Source organism: Trichosporon asahii (assembly GCF_000293215.1).
Source record: "Trichosporon asahii var. asahii CBS 2479 unplaced genomic scaffold scaffold00071, whole genome shotgun sequence".
NCBI lineage: Eukaryota > Fungi > Basidiomycota > Tremellomycetes > Trichosporonales > Trichosporonaceae > Trichosporon > Trichosporon asahii.
Genome location: NW_014040854.1, coordinates 1374817 through 1388688, shown reverse-complemented (window position 1 = coordinate 1388688; position 13872 = coordinate 1374817). Strand labels below are relative to the sequence as shown.

Here is a 13872-nt window from a genome sequence, read left to right as displayed (position 1 = left end):
TTTGTCAGCCGTAGCTGCCCTTCGGACGACCATTGCATCTGGTGTATATTCAGGCAGTCCATCAACTCGCTTCGAGCCAAGTCGATGCAATCTCACAGACTATGAACTTCTTTATGGGTGGTCCGGGATAGACGCTATCAGCTCCCACTCGTCCGCCGACAGCTCCTGCTTCCACTCCCACCAACTGATACGCCGCACCTGAGGCCCATGGTCCAGTCTCCTCTTGTTGTCGTAGTAATGCACCGTCATGCGGTCAAAGACTTCCGCTTCGTCACTGAACCCCCACTCCGTCGTCGAGGGCCCCGCAAGCGTACATTGTCGCACATCGTTCTCGCAGTACTGGACCCCAACCTTCTTGATGTTCGCCCAGGAATTGTAATGATAAATGACCTCATCGTGTGTATCCGCACTCGTCTGCTGCACGAAGGCAAACACCGCCCGAGCCTCGAGTAGTGTTTGCGGTTCAGGTGTGGTTGGAATCGCGGCGTAACCCATGTTGAGGGGAAGGACAGTGATGGTCCGCACGGTGCCGAGAGAGTTGTTTCCGACGGGCTTATTCGCGCGAAACGCCGCCTGGAGAGCGGCGTAAATGACTGTCAAGCCAGGGTTGACACTGATGAGATTCAGCAGGATGCGTTCACAGTTTGCGTTGAGCACTCGGGCGTATTGCAGGTTTCTGAAGTGAACGGGGAGTATCTTTGACGGGCTCATGCCGTGGTAGAGACAGCGGCCGGGGCGCACGTCCAGGATACGGGTTCGATCCTCGAGCTCTCCGTTGCCGAACGGAAGTCGTACTCGGCCGATGTAGGTGTAAACGTCCGGAGGGTCTAGGACATAGACCGCGTGCTTGGCAATGCGACTGTCGATGTTGTCGGAGAAGTTGCGGCTTACAGCCCGCAAGGCTCTGATCGTCTCGTCATCTGGCTCATCGAGCACATAGTCGAGAATGGCGTCCCGGATGTGCGGGAAGTTTATGTCCCAGGCTGGTGGCGGCATCATTCCGAGGGCTAAACAGCAACAGATAAATTGAAAGAATGAGCAGAGTTGACGTGTGCACACCAACAAGGAGGAGGGCGTTCCGACGTGCACTCACGGACTCAAACGACGATCAATCCTCACTCCTCGAGACAATTCGAGACGATCGAGACAACCGCGATCGCTGCTCTCATTTTCGTCGCACTCCGATCAGCAATGTCCGGAAAATCATCAACTGTGCATCACTTCAATTAGGTCTCCAGACGCTTTCGGGGATGGAGTCTATCAAGTCCCACTCCTCGTTCGAGAGCTCCTCTCGCCATTTCACCACTGAGACGTATCGCCGGTCAATTCTCCAGGCGGGACCGCCGTAGTGCTCAACTTCGATCACCATTGCAAGTGACAGGTCCGCTTGTCCAGCGACAACACAATTCTTAATCCGCTGCAAGCAGGAACCTGAACCACCTCCCACCCTGATGTACTCCGGTTGGTCGGATCCTTCTCCGGTATCGGCATCGTCCACGATGTCGACCGTCGTGATACAGCTAACAAAACCACGGCGGTATTGGAGGAGTCCAGTCGGCTGTTTCCCGACACGGTTGCCCAAGGCGGTGAGGTCCTCCATATCTTCTGTCGAAAGCGGCCGCCTGTTCTCCGGAGCAGGTAGCAGAGTGATCGTCCTGGTAACCGAAGGGCCAGTGTGTATTCTGAGAGTCTGGTAGGGGGCTTCGGGCCTTGAGGTGACGATGGGGATAATGAGAATCACATTCGAGGAGTCCGCGATCAGCCAGTCAAGCACCATGCGGTGTCCAGGACAGAGAAGCCTTGCGTACTTCAGGTTAGGAAATGATGCCGCAGGCCATGCTCTCACATCGTTGCTGCTGCCTTTGACCACGTCGAGCACGCGGACCAATGACGCAACATTTTCACTTTCGAAGGCGAGGCGGACATGTCCAATGGCTGTTGTGAGGTTGAAGGACTGCACAGAGCACTCAATGTGCTGGACTATGCGGCTGTCAATGTAGTCGTGAATTGCGCGCTGCGTCAACCGCAGATCGCGGATGGTGCTGTCGTCCCGATCTTCGAGGGCATAGTCCAGGATAGCGTCGCGGATGTGGGGAAAGTTGATGTCCCAGTGGACGGGCGGCATGAGGTCTATTTGACGTCGGCTTGAGGCTATGGGTCTCTGATGTCTGGTTGAAGCGGGCAAGGAAGAAAAGACAGACCAGATCTTGAGAGCAAGGCAATGTGGACGTGCACAATCGTCGAAATGCGCCTCGCGGGGGCAAACACCGATCGATCTGTCAAGCGCTGCATTACAAATATCGTACTTTCCCCTTCACAAGTGCTGCACCGACAGACGCTGTGTAGTGCAGAGTGTGTTCGAACTTCACCTTGTTAAACGTCGTACCATGTGCTCAGGCTGGGTGCCAGTTACACAATGCAGCAGCGGAGTATTCAGCACGTTGTCATTTCAAACGCAAATCGAACGCAAAGTTGCCTGGCGCTCAGGGACGATGCTTCGGTCAATTCCGCGGCCTCGTTATCTCCACACACATCATGATCCAACCAATCCAACGGTCGGCGATGCCTAAGGCCAGCTACATACAAGGTACATTCACGTTCCTCTACATGTTTACTCATTGCTGTGCACGGTGTATGTATCCCAGCAAACCCCGGGAATCGACTCTATGAGACTCCACTCTTCCTGTGAGAGCTGATCGCGCCATTCTTCCCAACTGTAGCGGTGGGCATGCAGGGCGCCCATTAATGACGAGTTGCCGAAGGCGAGATCTTCAAATGAGGTATACCACTCGGCGCAGTTGGAGCCCTGAGGAGCAGATGCCCGGATACTTTCCAAGAGTCCTACGGTGGCGACTCTGCCAGGAGCAAGCTTCCGGGCTGATGAAATCATGTCGTAGGCGAGAGTCATGAGGCCGTGCCGGAACTGGGCCATCGGATACTCATAAATGTCGTCCGATTGGGTGAGGGTGTCGGCGCCGGGCGCGGCCAGAAAGACAGCCAGATGCTCTGCGTCCCCCTCCGACTTTGGCTTAACCCAGGTCCTGCTCTGATTTCGCGATCCCAAGTTGACCGGGAGCAAGGTGATGGTGCGAGTGACTTTGATTTGGGTAGAGCCGATGCGACGCTCTCGGTATGATTGGAATTCGAGAACGGGGTAGATGACCGTTAGGTCCTGCGAGTTCTGACCAATGATCCTGTCGAGTACCTCCTCACAAGATTCAGAGAACACGCGTGCGTATTTGGCCCCCGAGAACTTGAATTTTGAGCGATAGCGGTGGGCAGGCGCCACCTTGCTGGCGGAGCCCGGGTGAACGTCGAGGACACGAGCACGTGCCACCGTCTCAGGATTCTTGTATAGCTTGACCTTGCCAACGAATGTATACAATACGCGAGGCTGAAGAAGAGCAACGGCGTGGTTGTCAATACGTCGGTCGATGGCGTCCCGGATAGCGTGATTCGTCAAGCGCAAGGCACGCAAGAGTGAGTCACCTGCGGTGGGTGCGGGTATACCGTGCACGACGTAGGCTTCGGCAGAGGCATCTTCCAGGACGTGGGTGAGGATGGTGTCGAAAAGGTGAGGGTAGAATTTCCAGTCGAGGCGGCGCATCATAGAGGGCTCGATAAGGCAGTTGTCGGGTAGCTTCACTGTCGGGTGGCAAAGGGGAGGAAGGCCACGTTCGGCGATTGCAGGAGGCAAGCAGTCGAAGACTCGGTGAGAGAATGTCAGGAGATCGGCAATGTGTGCTGCTGAACAAGACGTGATGGTGGTAGGGTATTGAAGGCAAGCAATGTTGTCGATTAGTATGGTGTTTATGGCGGACTGTGCGAAGCAGCGAAGACGTAGAGAGGACGGAGTGTGAGTGCGGATTCAGAAACGGCGTGTACTGCGCCCCCAACCATCAACCCCAGGCCCTATGCCCTACGCTCATGTTGAGTCAACTGGTCATTAGCTCCTCGATGAACCCCTATGGAACGAAGTCTCCAGGACACGTTCTTCAAAGATTGCATCAGCGCTGGGGAGCGTAAAGCTCAAAGCTTCTGTTCTCGTCACTTTCTCTACATGCTCTTGGGTATGGACTCGATGAGCGCCCACTCTTCATCTGAGATTGCCGTCCTTCACTCCGACAGTGAGACCATGCGGCACGGATGGGCAGCCACTAAACGCTCCTGCACAGAGCTCCTCGTCAACTTCTCGGGTCCCACAATGGCACAGTCTTTGAGCGGAAGCCGGCGCACATGATCGGGGCGTTCTTCGATTCCGATATCAACGTCCTGTGCCGTCTCCCCGTAGGTGAACACGGCACCCACAAAGTCCTGACCGAAGAAAGATTTGCGGGTTTCCTCTCAACGAGCTGGTAAGAGGTCACAGTCTCTGCTAAACTGTCACGCAATCGTGCAGTTTGGTGGGGTAGACGCTGTAGGAGGTGTAGTTATCGAGAGAGCCAGCACTCCACGTTCTTAGATACCAAACGCATTATGCATACCAACCCTCGGACAGTTTCCAACAGCTCTTGGGGATTGACTGAACGAGCTCCCACTCCTCATCCGTCATTTGCGCCCTCCACCCCGACAAGGTCACAAAGCGGCAAGGGTATTCTTCAGGACAAGGATTCCATGACTCGCTTCTGTACTCGTCCACAAAGTGTCGGGTCAATCTCTCAGGTCCGGCGAGGGCACAGTCTCTGATAGTGACCTGCCCTAGGGCTCGCTGTTGGTCGGTCTTGAGCTCCTCTGCAGCCTCTTCAAACGTCAGGACAGAGCTAACAAAACTCTTTCCGAAGGGCAGATCGGAGGGTCTCCTCCCAGTGAGCTCGGCGAATTCACTGGTCTCGACCGGGTCTTGATGAAGGATGGAGTGATTCACCCCCGTAGCTGTGTCCTCGGGTGCGTTGGACCGTTCCAGGGGATCGGAGGACCACGTGAACGGCTCGTCAGGACGACCATCCGAGAACATCTGTGCAGGCGCAACAGTAATCCAGCGACGAAAGGCCCGTGGGGCAGCGTAGAGGAGAATGCTCCAGAAGCTCGCCCGAGAGGCCGTGATGGGGATGATCATGGTGATACCGCTGGCGTCTCGAGAGATCCAGCCCCGCAACTCTGTCCAGCGGTCGCAGAACATCCGCACGTATCGCAGATTGGGGAACTGGATGGGTTCGCAGGTGTGCAGGTGCGCCGGTAGGGAGAGAGCGAGTTTGTCTGCGTATATGTCGAGCGTGCGCACGCGTGCAGCTACTCGTGGCCGACCGTAGTCGAGGCGCACACGGCCGACGGCGGTGAAGACGGCGAAGACGCGGCGTGGGCGTCCGTTCTCATCGCACACCTCGTCATCCCGCCGAGTGCAGGCTACGTGGCGTACGATGTGGCGGTCGATGAAGTCTCGCACTGAGTGGTTTGTCCGACGCAATGAATGAATTGACGTTTCGTCCTCCCCATCAATGACCGCGTTGACGACGGCGTCGAGGAGGTGCGGGAAGCGATTCGCATCAAGAGCCATGTGCCGGAGCCGATAGAGGTGATGACACGGCGGAGGTGGCGAAGAAGTGGTGGTGTGAAATCCCGGAGTGATAACGGAGGGAACAGACGCGAATTGATGCGCTGGTGAACAGAAGGGTGATAAAAATAAGAGTGCGGGGCCATGACGGAGGGATATGGACTCAGGCGTGCGTCAGCCAGTATATCCGCTTTGGGGCTTGAGCGCCTCCCAATATTGACCCTTCGGCATAACGGGTTATCGATCGCGAACTTGTCAACCCTCTGAGAGAGCGAGTGCAAACGCTACCAGGAGAGCAGCTTTTTGACTATGGGTTCCTCAGTTGCACGCACCCAAGCAACGTCATGGTAGGGCAGGCCGATCGGTTAATTGGACGGTCGTTATCTTGCCGACCTAAGCGAGTCAGGCGGGCTCTCTGTGATTGCCCTTGAACCTGAACCTGCTGCTGCGTGCATTACAGACAAATCTACTCAGGAGCTATACAAGGCGGTCTCGTGTACGGTATAAGTGTCGAAGCAACACCCAGGGAGTGACTCCATTATCCGCCATTCCTCCTGGGACAGTTCTCTGCGCCTCGAGCCCCAGCTCAGTGCTCGATAATTGTTCCGGAAATTGTGAACTGTTGAACGGTACATGTCCTCGTAAAACTCGGCGATGGCGGAGCGGTGGGACAAGTCGGATTCATGTTCATGTCATGCAACTGCGCATCAGCTCACGCTTGGACTTGGAATCGGAACACGGAACAAGTCTGCATGTACAATAACCTACATCAAATGATCCTCTTTTCACGCTATCTTTTTACACCTTTGTGCCCACATAGCGGTAGTCAGCGAGGTCTAAGGTGCCTGAGGTTTCTTAGTCTCTCTAGGGCTCCCAGCAGCCCTTGGGGATGGACTCGATCAGCCACCACTCTTCGTCGGACATGATCGGACAGCTCCGCTCGCCAGTCGACCAACGTGACAAATCTGCAGGGGTACTGCCCAGTATGACGGTCGTTTGTGAACTTATCGAGCATGTCTTTCGCCAGATCTCGAGGCCCGACCACAGCACAGTCTTCCACAGGTGGTTCTGGATAGAATGGAAGGCCAGTACGATTACTCAACCTCTGGACTGGTGCTCCAGAATTCATGATGGCGCCGATGAAACCCTTTCCGAGTGACAAGTCGGCCGGGCTCTTCCCCACGAGTTTGGTGAAAGCATCGATGTCATTTTGCTCCGCGGAGTGGCTGTCGTCGTCTTCGCCCTTCATGCAGTAGGCTCCGGGTGCCAGAGTAATGCAGCGAGATGCGAATGTAGGTGTCTTGGCCCGGAAGACGAACCATGAGTAGCCGTTGTTGTAGGGTTTGGTGACGAGGTAAATCATTGTTAGACCTCTGGCATCGTCTGGCAGCCAAAACTTCGGGTCCCCGTCGCGATGAACTGAGAACACCCTCATGAATCGAAGATTGGGAAGCTTGAAGGGCTTGTAGTGATCAACGTATGGGCGCATAGTCATATTGTATCCCATGTGCATGTCAAACGCGCGGATACGGGCGGCGACCTCAGGCTCCTAAACGCAAGGCGAACGCGTCCGACGACAGTGCGGAGGGCGAACGGGCGTTGGACACAAACGACATGCTGGACAATACGGTGGTCGATGAAGTCCCGCGTGGCGCGATGAGTCAGGCGGAGTGTGCGAACCAACTGGTCGTCGCCACTGCCGAGCGCTGCGAGTACGACGGTGTCGAGGATGTGGGGGAAGCGGCCCCAGTCGAAATACATCATGCGACGATAGATTAGATCGATTGGCGCGAGAGGGTGAAGGTGGTATTCGGGGAAGGGGTTGCAGGGAAGGGGACGACAAGAGAGAAAGGGGAGGGCGACGCTGCTGTCAAAGGGGAGGAAAGGGATACGAGGGGAGGGAGATTGCAGTTCGCTTGCGCTGGAAGACCCTCGAGGTGGGGCGATGTTGATGATGAGCAAGGTAAGTGAAGAGACGGGAAACAAGTTGGGCAGATCGGGAAAGCGTAGCACAGGTGCACGGAGCCAAACAACGGTCTGCGGTGGGAGGCGACTCGCCATAACCACACGTACACGCGTCACTCCTCGTTGATCCCATTCGGCCCAGCCAACGACAATGTGCATGAGGGTTGAGCAAGTCTAGAAATCTATCTAAGTCTACACCGGCACCTTGGTCTCGAACAGCGTCGTCCCATTGTCCTCGTGTCGGTACCCCATACAGGTCTCCTTGGCATGCTCTCCATATCCGACCGTCCAGCCCCACTTTCCCCCTCTCCGTCGATATGCAGTGGGAATGTCCTTCCCATCCCGTCCTCTCCCTCTTGCTCTTCCTCCTCCCCTCCCCCGTCCGTATCCGTAATGGCCATTAGGCTCCTCGTAGACTTCCTGCAGATCGTCTTGCGCTCTTAAGCCTCCCCGGGCATCTCCACTCTCGTCCCAAGCGCACACAAACGCCCGGCGCTCGCTCACGCCCCACACCCTCCCCCCTTCCGCGACCATCCCGTAGACCGGGGACCCCTTGCCCTCGGGCGTGAACACGCTATACCCTTTGGCAGTGCGGATATCGAACACAGAAACGATACCGTGCTGCGACCCGCCGGTCGCGACTGAGTTTTCACCGAGGAAGGAAGCGCAATATAGCGGCGCGTCCTGCCACGGATCGCTCAGTTCCATCTCGCAGCTTCCCGTGCGCAGGTCGTGCAGGCGCGCAAAGCCGTCGTGCCACGCACTCAGCACCGTGTACGGATCATTCCCCAGGGCAATGGAGTACGGCGTCGATCGGCGTGCCGTCCGTCCTAGGGCTGAGTCGAGTGCGTCGAGCGAGTCGATGACGATGACGCCGTCGTCGGACTCGGTCCCTGGGGTGGAAGAGCCATCGGCACGCAGGGACTGGGCATATTCGACTCCGTCCGGACGGAGGTTGAATATGGCCACTTCGCCCCGGATTCCGACGAAGGCCTTGTCAGAGGTAAGCAGGCCGGACCACGGCCGCTCCTCAAACTCAAACTCGATGGGCGGGAGCCATGGTGACCGCGCGCTGTAGAGGCTGCCGACGCCGTAGGACAGGGCGAGGAAGTGGTCGTCGTACCCGGAGAGGGCGTAGATGTGTTCCTTGGGATGTTGGTAGTGCGCTGTAGACCTCAACTGACCCGAGAGGTTGAGTCGCTGCAGTGTGCCGTCGAACTGTGCCGCAATCACTTCGCCAGAGGGAAGGGGATGCAGACCGACAATGTCGCTGTCACTCCGGTTCGAGAGAGGATAGACGTGTGCCGAGGCGACAGCTTTCGGAGCGTACGTCGTCCTGTCTCTCTTCCCCTTCTTCTGGTGGGTAGGTGACGGGGGAAGGGAGCGGAGGGGCGGGAACTGTGGAGATGTCGATGGCGAGTAACTGGACGTTGAAGAGGGTGGGACAAGGTGGTGGACCAGGATATCACCTCCGGCACCGATGATCAGCCGGTCACTGTCGAGAGAGATGACGGGGAGACAGCGCCGATTCCAAGTCTGCCCAACTTGAACAGCGTGCATCTTGTGATCCTTCAGATTTCGTTGGATTCGGGCTTGCAAGTTGAACAGGTCCTTTGGTCGCCATTTGTCGGCCGGCGGAGTGAGGGAAGTGTACCGTACGCGATGTTGTGAGAGGTAGAGGGGCATGCCCTGGTGCGTAACCTGGTGTTAGCTATGCTCATCCCACCGTAGCTTCATCTTCCATCGGTGGTGGAGAAGAGAGGGAAGACATGGAGGGAAGACTCACCCGTCGATCCATAATCCGGCTCACGAGCCGCAACCTCGCCAAGTCTGACGCCGGCAGCAGTTCCAGGATATGCGCCATCACGTCGCCCGGCAGGCCCTCAAGCGAGGCCATCGGTATATCCCTCATCCTGCCGTCTGCTTCTATCGGCGTAGCAAAGTGTTGCGAGAGTAGTTGCGATGATGACTGAGCGAGCAGCTCGGATTATTTTGGTGGCAAACTCGCGGTCGCTGGCGTCATGAAAAAGTGGAGGCCCCACATTTTCAACACGGGCGCGGATAGACCGGCCAGTATCTGCAGGCGCGCCTGACTTCTCTGAACTAGGGTTCTTCCTCATTCCTCGCAAACAGCGGTGCACTACGTAGGCTGGCAACTTGCGGCTCCCTCGCACGGCTCCCTTGCACCTCGCTCCGCTCAGTGCTAGTCGGCATACTCTACACGGATGGCATGTCAAACAAGTCTCGCAAGACTATCACAGCTACAATACTACTTTCACTTAACTTCTTCACAAGGGCACCACTGAACCACTAAGGGTTCCAGTAGTACCGCCTATACTCGGGGTGCGGGGACTGGGGCGGGGAAAGGCTTGCGCGTTGCGGGCTATACGCTGGATACGCCGGATACGCCGGGTACGTGGGAGTGGCCCACTAGGCCTTCGTTCCCGCTGGCGTGGGGGTTGCGGGCGGCTGCGCCGTGGCAGTCTGGCCACTTGGAGTCTGGGGTGCTGGCTGGGAGGGCTGGGAGGGCTGGGATGACTGCGCTGCCTGAGCGGCGGGCTGTGATGCCGGTTGGGACGCAGCGGGCTTGGGCGTTTGTGGTGGGTTCGGGGGGGCGGGCGCCGCGGCTGCCTCCATCTCGAGGGTCTCCAGGATCTGGCCGACGAGTGTATCGACATCAGCGGCGGACACGTCCCCTCCACATCCGGCAGCGATGAGGTGGCGGTACCTGCTCATCTTCTCCGTGGTGCCCGCCTCAGTCTGCGCCTTCACGAGCCGCTCAACAAGCTCCGCTCGGCGTTTTCGCTTCGCTTCGATCTCGGCACGGAGACGCTCCTCCTCCCCCTTCGCATCTTCCGGCACAGCGGTAAGCGCCTCCAAATCGCTGTAGTCCTCGCCCGCTTGGCTGGGGTCGTTGCCGTCACGCCAGCGCGCCTCCCGTCCGGCTTCAGCTTTCAGCCAGTCCGAAGCCCCACGTGCCAGCGCCTCCTGCAACCTCGTACGAAGTTGCGAGACCAAAGGAGAGAGCTCAGCCTGCCGCGTCTCGAGAGGCTTCGCCTTCTCCTCCAGGTTGTGCAGCAGTCTTCCTGCCTCGGTGACCTCGGCGTGAATCGTCGTCAGCATCGCCTTGGCCTGGAGGATGTCGCGCTCCTTGGCTGATAACTCCGCATCGTAGCTCCGCGCCAGGGACTGGAGGTGCGTGGTGATGTCGCTCAGGTACTGGCCGCCTGCGAGACGCGCCGCCTCACTCGTGTAGAGTTGCGGGTGGGAGTAGCCCGAGAACACGGAGGCGCCCAGCGAGTTTGCATTGCTCGATGCGAGCGGCAGAGTGCGGCCAAGCATGATGTCTGGCGAGGAGCGGAAGCGCTCATCCTCGAGAATGTAGTCCTCAGCCGACTTGAAGTCCCGGTTGCGGATCTTGGGATCGGCGCCGTGATCGAGAAGCGCCTTCACGATACGCTTGCTGCGCGCACGTGCCGCGAGCGTCAGCGCCGTCTCGCCGTCCTCGTCCTGGAAATTGATAACATCCGCGAGCTCCTGCGGGTAGTCGGCAAGACGCGACAAGATGACCTCCATGTAGTAGCGCGCCGCGTGCGTCTTGCCCTTGATGAGAGCCAGGTTGGCGATGTGGTGGAACACTGTGCGGTTCTGCTTATCGATATTAAGCGTGGAACGGTGCAGCAGCTCGAACACCTCGGGGAACTTGCGCAGGTCATAGTTGTTTGTGAACATGACGGAGCGCATGAGAGGCGTCTGCTCAAGGTTGTTCTTGTCAAAGATGCGTGCGCCGGCCGAGAGCAGCAGCTTGATGACGCGGACACGCCCCATGGCCGCGGCCCAGTGCAGCGCCGTGTGGTTGTCATCGTCGATGGGACCGTTCGGGTCCCAGTTGTACGGCGGCGATGTCAACACGGACGGGATCTGCGTCGACTCCGACACAAAGTAGTTGAGGATGATGTCGTTGTACTCGTCCTGCGTCAGGGGTCCCTGCATACCGCCATAGTTGCGCGGCGAGCTGCCGTGCGGGGGCGTGTGCACAGCGCTGTTCCCCCGCGCCCTCCGCATCTGCTCGTACTGGTCGACGTCCATCATGTCCGCTGTCCGCTTGCGCGAGTGCCCATTCGAGGAAGCCTTGTGGTCGACGTCCATCGCATCACTGCTCGGCGGCATCGGGGCGTCGCTCGGCGGCAGCGCACTCGAGCCGATCAGAGGCGACGGCGTCGCCGACTCGGACATGGCATCCCCTGGCGAGTCGCTTTCCCGGGACGCGGCGACCGACTCGGGAGTCGCTTCTCGCTGCCGCTTCGGGGCGCTGAAAACGTCTTTCGCCTGCTTCGGCTCCGCTTTTCGCTTCGAGGGCGCAGCAACCGTGTGCTTCGGCGCCGGCGGCGGAGACACAGACGACGGCACAAAGTCAATGATCGGCCGGAGCAGGTCCTCGACGTTGTACTGCTTCGCGAGCGCAAGCCCGCGCTCGATGGGAACCCATGTTCCTGACATTAGCCCAAACATTTCAAGCCAAATATGCAGCAAAACATACCTTGGTACTTTCCGTATCCTCCCTGGACCTTCTCGTGCTCGCCCTTCTGGACCTCGCGCTCGAGCACACGCGTGCGTTGCGGCTTGTCGAACCCGGCGACCTTGAGAATCTGCGTCGCGTTCAGGTATCCGTCCGACCGGCGGCGCATGACCGCCACATTGCGGCAGATGAACTCGTACACGGGGCTGACATTAGTACACATACACGGGACGCGTCGACTCGCCCGCGACGCAAAGGATGCGCGGGACCGAGGCCCGGACACTTACACGCCACTGGAAAACGGATGGAGGTTTTATTAACATTGCAAGTTAATGTGGTTAGCACGCGCGTAATGTTTGAATGTTTGCCGGATCGCGGCAGACTTTTCGCGCCGACATGCATCGCAAACGTACCTGTACGTGGCCTGTGTCTGTTAGCTATGGTCCACGGGGATTTGAAGCTGCTGGATGCTCACCTTGTAGATGGTGTTAGGGCCCTCGCCCGCAACGGCGGGTTTCTTGCCCATGGCGGGGAGACTCTGCTACGCGACGGTGCAAACGGCGGAATGTATCGAGTTGGTCAGCGGGGGTATGGGTGTGGGTAGTGCGGACGGATCGGTCGTCCGTGATGGGTATGCTTTCGTATGGATGCAGTCGATGAGGAGGGGGAAGACGTCGATGCGGCGGAGGAGGTGGATGGCTGGATGATGCCTTGGCGGGGAGGAGGGGGAAGATGTTCGGTGGTGGGGTTCAGGTTGCTGTGGTGGGACAGTGGTGAGAGGACTGAGACGTCATGAGCGTGCAGTCGCGTCTGCCTTCTTCCAAACGCGTCGGGCGGTGGACTCGACCATGCTCCACTGTAGAGCCGCTGCCCGGTGGAGGCCAAGCGGGAGCAGATTGCCGCCAGCCGCTCAGCCTGCGCTTCCACCCCCGGGAATACCGCCTGTGGCACCCTGCCTTCCCACCTTCAGATTTCTAGCAAGGCAAGCTCAGGAGCAGTGACCGTCAAGAGTGGAGGCCGACCGGCACGGCCAGAGAATCTTGCAACAACAACGTCAGCGGCCCCAGACCGGTGCATCGAGGCCCATCATGAAGGTAAAGAGTTACCTACGCTTGTTTGTTAACTTTCCCGCAGATCTCGAACAACCCGCCGCAGCACCTGTCCAACTACGAGGTCCTCCAGCACTTCATCGGCACCAAGAAGGACAACGACTTCCTCGAGGAGGCGGTCCGCAACCACACCAACCGCCAGGCCCTACTTGCGCGCGAACACCTCCCGCCAAAGAAGGGAGCGTATGTCCCCGACGTCCCTGATGTACCTGATCTTGATGAAGAGGGTTTGAAGAAGGAGGACGAGGGTGCCCGCCGCGGCAAGTCGGACGAGGCTATCTGGATCCAGGACGAGGTCATCAAGTACCTGTGCGCCGACTTCAATGTGACTGCCCGCCAGACGGCCGAGGGTGTGGCTCAGCTTGCGGATGGACTTCAAGACTACGGCCTCACCAAGGCTGAGCTGCTCCAGGTCTGCAACCTCGGCCCAAGGAGCCAGGTCGGTCTCTATCTCGTGAGTTGGTTGTTCTGTGTTGAAACTGACAAGCAGGTGCTTGAAGATGCCGAGAAGCGGCTGCCTATGCCCTACGAGGACACGATGAACACGATAGTCGAGAGCGTCATCGCCCCCACCATCCTCGACGAAGTCCCCGAGTCTCTGCTGCAGTTCGTTAATACCGTCCAGCCTGCAGAGATCGCCAACGCCGTCATGAACGAGACGGCCGAGTACGCTGAGGACGAGGAGATGTACCAGGAGGAAGAGTTTGTGCACGAGGCCGAGTGGGGAGCGGCCCGCGAGGGCGGCGTCGACGACGAGGAAGACAACACGATGGACTAATGTGGGTGAT

At 58.2% G+C, this 13872-nt stretch overlaps 8 protein-coding genes across 8 annotated transcripts; 1 reads left to right on the top strand and 7 right to left on the bottom strand.

Moving 5' to 3' along the window:
* Positions 1-111: 111 nt before the first annotated feature.
* Positions 112-996, bottom strand: A1Q1_05413 (uncharacterized protein; the record flags this gene model as incomplete). Its single annotated transcript, XM_014322145.1, has 1 exon — positions 112-996. One exon carries the CDS (start codon positions 994-996, stop codon positions 112-114), a length of 885 nt encoding a protein of 294 aa, XP_014177620.1.
* Positions 997-1222: 226 nt separating this feature from the next.
* On the bottom strand, positions 1223-2125 carry A1Q1_05412 (uncharacterized protein; the record flags this gene model as incomplete). The annotated part of the gene is made up of 1 exon (XM_014322144.1): positions 1223-2125. One exon carries the CDS (start codon positions 2123-2125, stop codon positions 1223-1225), a length of 903 nt encoding a protein of 300 aa, XP_014177619.1.
* Positions 2126-2611: 486 nt separating this feature from the next.
* Positions 2612-3607, bottom strand: A1Q1_05411 (uncharacterized protein; the record flags this gene model as incomplete). The annotated part of the gene is made up of 1 exon (XM_014322143.1): positions 2612-3607. One exon carries the CDS (start codon positions 3605-3607, stop codon positions 2612-2614), a length of 996 nt encoding a protein of 331 aa, XP_014177618.1.
* An 867-nt stretch (positions 3608-4474) lies between these two features.
* A1Q1_05410 (uncharacterized protein) lies at positions 4475-5494 on the bottom strand (the record flags this gene model as incomplete). Its single annotated transcript, XM_014322142.1, has 1 exon — positions 4475-5494. The coding sequence occupies one exon, from the start codon at positions 5492-5494 to the stop codon at positions 4475-4477; it is 1020 nt and encodes a 339-aa protein (XP_014177617.1).
* Positions 5495-6317: 823 nt separating this feature from the next.
* Positions 6318-7615, bottom strand: A1Q1_05409 (uncharacterized protein; the record flags this gene model as incomplete). The annotated part of the gene is made up of 2 exons (XM_014322141.1): positions 6318-7040; positions 7103-7615. The coding sequence occupies 2 exons, from the start codon at positions 7613-7615 to the stop codon at positions 6318-6320; spliced, it is 1236 nt and encodes a 411-aa protein (XP_014177616.1).
* Positions 7616-7648: 33 nt separating this feature from the next.
* On the bottom strand, positions 7649-9142 carry A1Q1_05408 (uncharacterized protein; the record flags this gene model as incomplete). Its single annotated transcript, XM_014322140.1, has 1 exon — positions 7649-9142. The coding sequence occupies one exon, from the start codon at positions 9140-9142 to the stop codon at positions 7649-7651; it is 1494 nt and encodes a 497-aa protein (XP_014177615.1).
* A 744-nt stretch (positions 9143-9886) lies between these two features.
* On the bottom strand, positions 9887-12501 carry A1Q1_05407 (transcription factor; the record flags this gene model as incomplete). Its single annotated transcript, XM_014322139.1, has 4 exons — positions 9887-11949; positions 11997-12181; positions 12389-12399; positions 12451-12501. 4 exons carry the CDS (start codon positions 12499-12501, stop codon positions 9887-9889), a joined length of 2310 nt encoding a protein of 769 aa, XP_014177614.1.
* Positions 12502-13063: 562 nt separating this feature from the next.
* Positions 13064-13862, top strand: A1Q1_05406 (uncharacterized protein; the record flags this gene model as incomplete). The annotated part of the gene is made up of 2 exons (XM_014322138.1): positions 13064-13069; positions 13110-13862. The coding sequence occupies 2 exons, from the start codon at positions 13064-13066 to the stop codon at positions 13860-13862; spliced, it is 759 nt and encodes a 252-aa protein (XP_014177613.1).
* Between the last annotated feature and the right edge of the window lie 10 nt (positions 13863-13872).